Below are 9,806 nucleotides of genomic sequence, written 5' to 3'. Positions count from 1 at the left end.
TGAAAAATGTATTTTCCATGTTAAACAAGGGATACCTGTTGTGGAAAATGTTATATGTATTTTTATATGTATTGTCATAAGAGTCCTCCTGTGTTCATTCTCTAAAAGAGCTGACTGGGGCAGACTGACGCTGGGTGAGATCCGTTAGGTAGTGGAAAACCTCTTGGGATTGGGAAAAAGGTGTTTGTGGAGTGGGGGTATGTCCGCCAGCAAAAGGGTCCCTGTACACTGTACAGACGATGGTCTGGGGGCATATTCTTGCTCTGCAGGGATTGGTTGTAGGCGGATGTGCGCTCATTGTCTCTGCTGTGTCTGATCACCACATGGAGATGGGCAGCGCACATCTGTGGATAACCTTCCATCCACAAGGAGGTGTAGAATAATCCAGGTATACATTATTCTCTGGAACAATGTATATTAAGGATTTCTATCAGTGGAATTATAGTCATCATTCATTGGTTTTGTATGGTTTCCATCACTGAAAGCATTTAGTCAGTTTGTGTCACTGACTATATGAATGTAGACATGTCTGTGATTGGTTCCTTCTTCTGTATTGTATTGTCCTTATATGGGCATTCACATCCTGTGTTACTACTGTGAGGTCACAGCCTTTGTGGGAGGTGTTCAGCTGTTGGAGGCACACCCTCCAGGGCGTGGCTTCCTGTGGAAAGGTAAATAAAGTTTTGGTCGAGGTGCGAGGAGGGAAGAGATGATGACCGTTTGGAGAATGTAAGAATGCTGGTGATGGATCTTTACTGGGGAACCAGAGGGGTCTGGCTGAGGAGCAGTCAGGCTGAGATGGGGGTGTCGGTCACATTGGGGATGTCTGGTCATTGGGATGAATGGGTTGGAAGGTAAGCCTAAAGTATTATATCATTAAGATGGAAATGGGTGCTTATTGGAAGCACAGCAGTAGATGGCGCTGTGTGCATACAGCAAAATGACTATTACACCTTCTACCCTCTGATTATGGCCCATGGAGGAGACCGCAGATTTTATCTACTTTTCGGAGTAGTCGGGGCATGGAGGAGAGCCGGTCCTGAATCCCTTTGACTGGCTGGGAGTATCTACTGGGATTACGCAGCCAGGAAGCCCCCAGAACAGGGGTACATCTGAGGGGACGTTGTCTTACAGATTGTGGAGACCCACCTTCACCAGCCGGGGATAGAGAACTTTTCTTGCCCGGCTGCTCCTCCAGATCTGCTTAATGCAGCGTTTGCCCATTTTGCCCCGACTACCCCCATCTTTCTATTAGTAACTTTTTATACTATTTGGGCTGAAGATGTGCCGCTTTGTAACCTGGATCTGAGCTGGATCTTGGCGGGGCATTTAGAAATGGGGGGTGTGATGTACTTCATGTATCCGGGGCTGTGGAACTTTCTGGGCACCCCGGTGGGCATACCCTGGCTGATCAACATAACATAATGTAAATGAGTCTAGTCTGGCTTGTAAGAGTATTCCACACATTGTTGTTTGTGCTACTTAACCCTGTGTTGATGTTTATGGTAATGTGTATTAAATTGTTAGTGAGCTAGGAGCCGAAAAGTCTTATCTCTCAGTCAACTAGTCTGAGTGTTGATTTAGATAATTATTAGCTCATGTTAATTCTGTATCTGGCTACAGTTGTATTGTTAGAATAAATGATCAGGAGGGGGGACATCCCCTTCTACTGTATTGTAAATACTTGTCATTTTGGTTCTAGTAAATCAGTCCTTGTTGAGCAGCTAAGCAAGTGTCGTCTTGTTTTGTGCTTGTGAGCGGTATACACACTATGCTCTGTGTGTACATTGCTCTATCCTCTGTGTGTACATTGCTCTACACTCTGTGTGTACATTGCTCTATGTTTCGTGTGTGCATTGCTTTATGCTCTGTGTGTATGTTTCTCTATGTTCCGTGTATAAAAAAAAATAAACTGGTTTACAGAGTTCAACAGCTCAAGTTGAATTCATACAGTCCAAGGGCCCAGGGGAGAGACTTATCATTCTCCCTACCTGCTCTTTTCAGACAGCCCTGTGAGTTCCAGAAAGACAGCCTGAAATAAAGCGTATTCAGTTGTTCTTACTATTTAGTAAACCCGTCATTTTGTATGACTCCGGTGTTCTGGGCGCACTTTGTGTCACATGTTTTTTTTGGAAAACAATGATCGCATAAACTGTAAAAAAAAAAAAAGATATAAATGTTTAAAATGTACAAACTTGGCTTTATGGTACCGAGTTCTCTTCAAATGTTACTTTATACTACATAAGACATACTTATCATCTTCTCTTCTTTGCAGCCCCGGCCGCTACAGGAAAAGAAAATGGCGGAAACGTCCCAGTAGAAGAACGAGCCCCTCAGTCCAAAAGATCTTCTGTCTTATGAGACCGGAAATATTTTCTTTTTTTCTCCTGTTTTTTGGTAGGTTATTGATACATTCAAATATCATGCTAGACCCGGGTACTGTGAGGAATACTTTGAAATTTGTATAAAAAGATGACATTAAATATAATCCATATGTTTTCGCGGCCATTTTTTCGTGCGCCCGATCATCAACCATTTTCCCATCGTTTCCGAACGGTCAGGCTACACCCGCGGCCATTTTTTCGTGCGCCCGATCATCAACCATTTTCCCAAAGTCATCCCTCGACTAGAATTCATATGGGAGGTTTCTTTGAGCTACACCCGCGGCCATTTTCCGTGTGTCTGAATACTATAGCGGTGATTTATCAATGGCTGCTACTAGATTTAAATTTAAGTTCCCCTCGTATGTCTAACAGTAACATTATTAACCACTTGCTTACTGGACACTTAAACCCCCCTCCTGCCCAGACCAATTTTCAGCTTTCAGCGCTGATGCACTTTGAATGACAATTGCGCGGTTATACAACACTGTACCCAAATGAAATTTTTATCATTTTTTCCCCACAAATAGAGCTTTCTTTTGGTGGTATTTAATTACAGCTCTGAGTTTTATTTTTTGCTAAACAAACAAAAAAAGATGCAAAAAAAAAAAATCATGTTTAATAGTTTGTTATAAAATTTTGCAAACAGGTAATTTTTCCCCTTCATTGAAGTGCGGTGATGAGGCGGCACTGATAGGCTGCACTGGTGGGCACTGATGGGCTGCACTGGTGGGCACTGATAGGCTGCACTGGTGGGCACTGATAGGCTGCATTGGTGGGCACTGATGGGCTGCATTGGTGGGCACTGATGGGCTGCATTGGTGGGCACTGATAGGCTGCATTGGTGGGCACTGATAGGCTGCACTGGTGGGCACTGATAGGCATAGTTAAGGCGGCACTAATAGGCACAGATAAGGCGGCACCAATGGGCAAAGATGGGCACAGATAAGATGGCACAGATGGGTGGCACGGATGGGTGGCACTAAGAGGCACTGATAGGTACCACTGATAGATGGAACTGATGGGCACTGATAGGTGACTCTGATAGGTGGCACTGCTGGGCACTGATGGGCGGCACTGCTGGGCACTGGTAGATGACACTGATGGGCACGGATATGTGGCACTGGGGTGCAGCACCTTTGTTGAGGCAGATTGTGGGCACTGCTGGGTGGCACTGCTGGGTGCCACTATGGGCACTGCTGGGTGGCACTGACGGGGGGCACTTATTTTTTTATCATCTTTATTGATGAGGGGGCAGGTGGGCACTGGCAGAGGGCAGGTGGGCACTGGCAGGGCTGGCCGGTGATCGCCTTTTTTTTTTCTCCTCGAGCTGTCAGCGTGAGGAGGAATAATAGCCGATTACCGGCTCCGTTATATCACATGATCAGCTGTCATTGGCTGACAGCTGATCACGTGATAAGGGGTCGGGATCGATCCCTTGCACGGATCGGTGATCAGGCGAGTCTCATAGACTCGCCGATCACAGAGTGCGCTGTGCTCGCCCCTCAGGGGGCGCGCAGGCCGCTCGTGCACGGGACGACGTCAATAGAAACGGAGGTCCGCGCTGTAGCCGTCATTCGGCTATAGCGCGGGTCCCAAGTGGTTAAAAACCCAGCTCAAGGCAAGAGAGGGAGGGGGAGGGGAAGGGGGAAGGGGAGAGGGGGAGGGGAATTACGCCAAGAAAACTAGGTAAATGGCAAGTGTCTGCTTAGATGAAAATTGCCGTCTAATGCCTTAAAAATCGCACATAAATCACATAAATCACAAAATCCCAAATTTAAAAACAGAAAATAAAATTACTTAAAAAATGATATAAAAAGTATCAAAATTCCATTTTTTTACACAGGACTGCTAATCACTAGCAATATACCCCCCTAGGTCGGGGCAAACCTTTGTTGGCATTATGGGGGGGTCTATTGCAATGACTCGGTACTTTGTAGCTTGTTGTCATGGAAGAAATTTTATATTTAATCCCAATAATTGAAATATTAAAATTGGATATTATAAAACAGGATGACAATTCCAAGTTACCCGATTGGGGTCAGCTATGCCGGATGCCGGAAGTGATGTCCAAGGCAACACACATGTTTTATATATATGTTATTATATAATGTACACACATAGAATGTCAAAGTACAATAAGTACTGCAAGATGATTGAGTGAAATCCGATAACATCGACTAAAATCATTCCTACAAGTCAAGTGACTAAAATCGGAGATCAGCAGCTGCTAAAAATCACTGATAAAAGAGTTTAAATCAAAGTCTATATACAAGGCTTGGGGGGTAAATGTATCTAAAATAAATATCCACTTGGCTGAGTGTCCTCACTTCATGGCTCCCTCTCCAGTGTTTTTTATATGATTCTATACCCCAAAAGGTGAGGTGAGTGGGGTCCTTGTTATGGTGGGAGCTAAAATGTCTGGATACACTATGTTTATCGAAAACCACTAATGATGTTTTTTACATGCTCTTTTATCCTTACTCTCAAAGGCCTTTTTGTTCACCCGACATATTGTACTCTGTGTGTACAATGCTCTATACTCTGTGTGTACATTGCTCTATACTCTGTGTGTACATTGCTCTATACTCTGTGTGTACATTGCTCTATACTCTGTGTGTACATTGCTCTATACTCTGTGTGTACGTTGCTCTATACTCTGTGTGTACATTGCTCTATACTCTGTGTGTACATTGCTCTATACTCTGTGTGTACATTGCTCTATACTCTGTGTGTACATTGCTCTATCCTCTATACTCTGTGTGTACATTGCTCTATACTCTGTGTGTACATTGCTCTATACTCTGTGTGTACATTGCTCTATACTCTGTGTGTACATTGCTCTATACTCTGTGTGTACATTGCTCTATACTCCGTGTGTACATTGCTCTAAGTTCTGTGTGTACATTGCAATTCATCATACAGTCACTGGTTTGAAGAATGTGTAACCACTAGAGGTGAGATGTGGAACTGCACCAACCTCTCTGGTCTTGCACAGTACTGCAGAGCTCTGCCTCCTTTTACCCTGTAACCATTAGGAGCTCAGGATGGAGGGGTGTTTCCTGTACATTCTGTAGGGGGAGTATACAATGTATATATTATATGTTTGGTATAGGTGTGATATAAGTGTGTCTTATTTGTTAGTAATAATAACGTTATTTCACGCTCCGGATTTTGCTTGATACCACCACACACCCCTCCTCCACCCTTCCTGACAATCTGTGTTCTGGATGAAGGGACCGCACCGTCCTCTCTGCTGTCTTCTCTTCCCAATAAACTTTTCTTTGTAAAATAACAGATTTTTATTAAAATGTTCTGCAGATTTTCATTAATAACACATAGAAGTATTGGGGATAGAGATGATGATCAGATTACACATGGAAATACTGGGATGGGAACGTCAACATTTTACAGATGGAATCATTCACTGAAGAATTTGTACAAGCAGCACATCATTCATTACAAGAGACATTCATTTCTGTTATCTCTGAACACCTTATCAGCTTGTCCCACCTCCAGACCCCCAAATCCCTCATTGTAGAAGAAGGAGACCAACTGTCTCTATGTTCCCCAACAAGACCTTCCAAGGATCCCGAGAACAACAATTTCCTCTAATAACATCTTTCTGTAAAGTCCTTCTAGACAGAGAACCTGTTATTATATAAAGAACCTAACATTAGCATATAAGCACTTAGTCATGTCATCTCATCATTAGTAAATCATGTGATCCCTCCCATCATTCTATCTATATCCAATCATTAATCAATATTCCCATATACAGAGTCAAGGATTTCCACCTTCTGAGACTATATACCCCTCCCCGTCACCTGTCCACAATCCCCGCCCCCTCTACATCATATCCAATATGAACAAGGCTAGCGCTGGCTGTATTCATAGTGATAATCATCACAGCCAATCACAGTGAGGGGGAGGAGCAATCACAGACCCATGGATTGGTCATGTAAAGGAACCTGTGAGGACAGAAATGTAGGAATTCTCATTGAGGATATTAAAGTGTGTGTCTAGACAAATCCTATTGTTCTAGATTTGGATGGAGTGGGGGAGGATTAGAACCCCTGTCAAGTTTGTACTGCTATCCGGGGCTCCATCAGAGAGATTTCCCCTCACTTCCTGTCCTGGTGACAATATTTTATCAGACAGGAAATGAAGGGAAATCTACAACAAGGACACAGACAGTAAATAAGGTCTAATAGGGGTTGTATTCCTCCCCATCTCTACTAACGAAAAGGATTTCTATATCTGTTTGTGTTATTGTTGGAGAGTTCCCCTCACTTCCTGTCTGGTGTTGTCATTGACACAGGAAGTGAGGGAAGATCTCTAATGGAGCCCTGGATCTCAGTAAAAACCTAAAAGAGGTTCTAACCCTCCCCCACTCCATCCAATTTTTTTTGCTATAGATACACAGTGATGGTGGAGACCCCGGGGCCGTCACCCTGATCCTGGCTACACTATGTAGTGTGTCACTGACCCAGAACAAGCATGCAGCCAGTGAAGGCTGAACAATCTGACCTCCTGCATGCTTGTTCCTGGTCAGTGACACACTAGGTAGTGAAGTGAGGTTTAGGATGAAGATGACGGCCCCGGAACCTGCAGCTTTATAAATAAATCCCTCATGTTTCCTGTCCTCTGCTTCCTCCTATTGGATGAGTATTCCACCAATCACCAATCAGATCATCCACCTTGTGATGTCTCTGGGCAGATCTCTCACTGCTGATTCCCCCCACATATCTTTATACAACCTCCCCATACACATACCCCAGCATGGAGGGGCTCAGTGAAGGTGGTGGTGAAGGTGTGGAGATGTCGGATCGGGTCACACAGATCATAAAAGGAGATCCGCCCGGCCTCATAATCCAGATCTATCCCGACTCTCCCACTGGAGACACCGCCGGGTAATGGGGTCTTATTACTGTCATGTATCACTGAGAGATGATTATCAAACAACATCTCCCCCTCCAAACTCCAGGACTTCTTATTATATCCAATCCATGACTGACATCCTCTCCTGTCTATACTGGGGTAACACATCCCGACTATCCAGTACCTTGACCCCCCGACATCCACTTCCCAGTAATGTCTCCCTGAGGAGAACCTCTGACTGCTCATCACCTGACAATCCTCAAACCTCTCTGGTGTTTCTGGGAGATTCTGATGTGATGGTGTGAAGGATGCAGTTTTCCTGTCATCTGATATATGTAGATTATTACCAGCTGTCCTCACATCCAGTAATATGTCTGTAACCCCCGACACCCCCGATGTTTGCTGTAAAGCCCCAATATTTGGTCCTCCAGCCTGGAGGTGTGAGTGTTGTATGGTGGGGGAGGGTTGGGGAGGTCCCCTGGATGGTTGTATGTTGGGGGAGGGTTGGGGAGGTCCCCCGGATGGTTGTATGGTGGGGGAGGGTTGGGGAGGTCCCCCGGATGGTTGTATGGTGGGGGAGGGTTGGGGAGGTCCCCTGGATGGTTGTATGGTGGGGGAGGGTTGGGGAGGTCTCCTGGATGGCTGTATGGTGGGGGAGGGTTGGGGGGGTCCCCTGGATGGCTGTATGGTGGGGGAGGGTTGGGGAGGTCTCCTGGATGGCTGTATGGTGGGGGAGGGTTGGGGAGGTCCCCTGGATGGTTGTATGGTGGGGGAGGGTTGGGGAGGTCCCCTGGATGGTTGTATGGTGGGGGAGGGTTGGGGAGGTCCCCTGGATGGTTGTATGGTGGGGGAGGGTTGGGGAGGTCTCCTGGATGGTTGTATGGTGGGGGAGGGTTGGGGAGGTCCCCTGGATGGTTGTATGGTGGGGGAGGGTTGGGGAGGTCCCCTGGATGGTTGTATGGTGGGGGAGGGTTGGGGAGGTCCCCTGGATGGTTCAGCATTGATGTGACCTTCGCCCTTTGTAGTAGAATGTGGATAGACATGTGTGCCTGGACATTTCTCTACATTTACCCCAGACATGATATCAGATAAACCTGTGTGTAATGTGTGTGAGATCCCCCCCACATCCAGATCCCCCCCATCATGGAGGAGTCTATCATGTCTCTCTCTGTCCTCATCATCTCCATCCTCAGTATCACACAAGTCACCTGTGTCCGATTCCTGTAGGACAGTCAGTGGATCCGTCACGTTACACAGCTCCTCAATGTGACGCAACTTCCTGGACAGCTCCTCCTTCTTTATCTCCAGATCCTGGACCAGATCATTGATTATCCCGGAGATCCGCTCTGCCTGCCCGGAGATTTCCCTCAGGACTCTCTTCTCCAGGTCTTCCAGACGTCTCCTGAGGTCTCTGAACAGGACAGTGACTCTCTCTGTCTCATCATCTGCTTCTCCTTGTACTTTCCTCCCGTGTTCCTGCAGACTCTGGACTCTTTTCTCCATCTCCTCTCTCTCTGTCATCAGTTTCTGCAGAACATTCCTCAGTTTCTTCTTCTTCATCTCAGAGGCCTCATCCAGAGTCTCCACCTGGTGCCCCCGATGTTCTCCATCCAGCCTGCAGGACATACAGATACAGGTCTCATCCTCAGTGCAGTAATACTTCAGTAGTTCCTTATGGACGGAGCATTTCCTGTTCTCCAGGGAAGTGGTGGGGTCACATAAGACGTGTTCTGGTGACTTGCTGTGGACTCTCAGGTGATTGTCACACAGAGAAGCTTCACAATGCAGACAGGATATGACAGCAGGTACAGGAGTGTGAATACAGTGAGTACAGAAGACCCCGGACTCCTCCTGATCCGGATGGGTGGGCTGGAAATTCTCCACTATGTTACGTAGTTTCAGATTCCTCTGAAGGACGGGACGTTTCTGGAAGATTTGTCTACATTCAAGACAGGAATATCCTCCATACCCCTCCTGTGTATCCCACACACGACCAATACAGTCCCGGCAGAAGTTATGTCCACATTTCAGCATTACAGGATCTGTATAAATGTTCAGACAGACGGAACATTCCAGCTCCTTCCTCAGATTTGCAGACGCCATCGCTGAGAGCAGAAGAGAGAATGACAGTGCAATGGTGAAAGTCTCTGACACTCATTAACCAGTGTGACCAATTTGGTACATTCCGTCTCAGGGCGAGGCTGAGATTTATTCTTATATGGAAGAACACAGATAATACATGGGAGGATTCCTGACAATAATCTCCCTATCTGGGGACAATAAATGTAGTACTAATCCCCGAAGGAGCTGCTGAATTGTTCTGGGTTTACCGATTACATCCTCCAGCTCGTACTTGTTGTCCTTGTCTAGGGGTTCCCAGGGTTTCGTACTCGTTGTCCTTGTCTAGGGGTTCCCAGGGTTTCGTACTCGTTATCCTTGTCTAGGGGTTCCCAGGGTTTCGTACTCGTTATCCTTGTCTAGGGGTTCCCAGGGTTTCATACTCATTATCCTTGTCTAGGGGTTCCCAGGGTTTCGTGCTCGTTG

The 9,806-nt window shown here is 46.1% G+C and overlaps 1 protein-coding gene across 1 annotated transcript; it reads right to left on the bottom strand.

The window, feature by feature from the left end:
- Positions 1-5,659: 5,659 nt before the first annotated feature.
- LOC143975725 (E3 ubiquitin/ISG15 ligase TRIM25-like) lies at positions 5,660-9,400 on the bottom strand. The gene has a single exon (XM_077478226.1). The coding sequence runs from the start codon at positions 9,363-9,365 to the stop codon at positions 7,107-7,109; it is 2,259 nt and encodes a 752-aa protein (XP_077334352.1). The 5' UTR covers positions 9,366-9,400; the 3' UTR covers positions 5,660-7,106.
- Positions 9,401-9,806: the final 406 nt, after the last annotated feature.

This window comes from Lithobates pipiens, unplaced genomic scaffold (genome assembly GCF_037356315.1).
Source record: "Lithobates pipiens isolate NorthernLeopardFrog02 unplaced genomic scaffold, aLitPip1_a1.2 Scaffold_13, whole genome shotgun sequence".
Lineage (NCBI taxonomy): Eukaryota > Metazoa > Chordata > Amphibia > Anura > Ranidae > Lithobates > Lithobates pipiens.
Note: the sequence above shows the minus strand (reverse complement) of the source record. Positions and strands in the feature narration are given on the sequence as shown.

Excerpts from the sequence above, each read along its gene's own strand:
- LOC143975725 (XM_077478226.1), bottom strand. The coding sequence starts at position 9,365 with ATGGCGTCTGCAAATCTGAGGAAGGAGCTGGAATGTTCCGTCTGTCTG.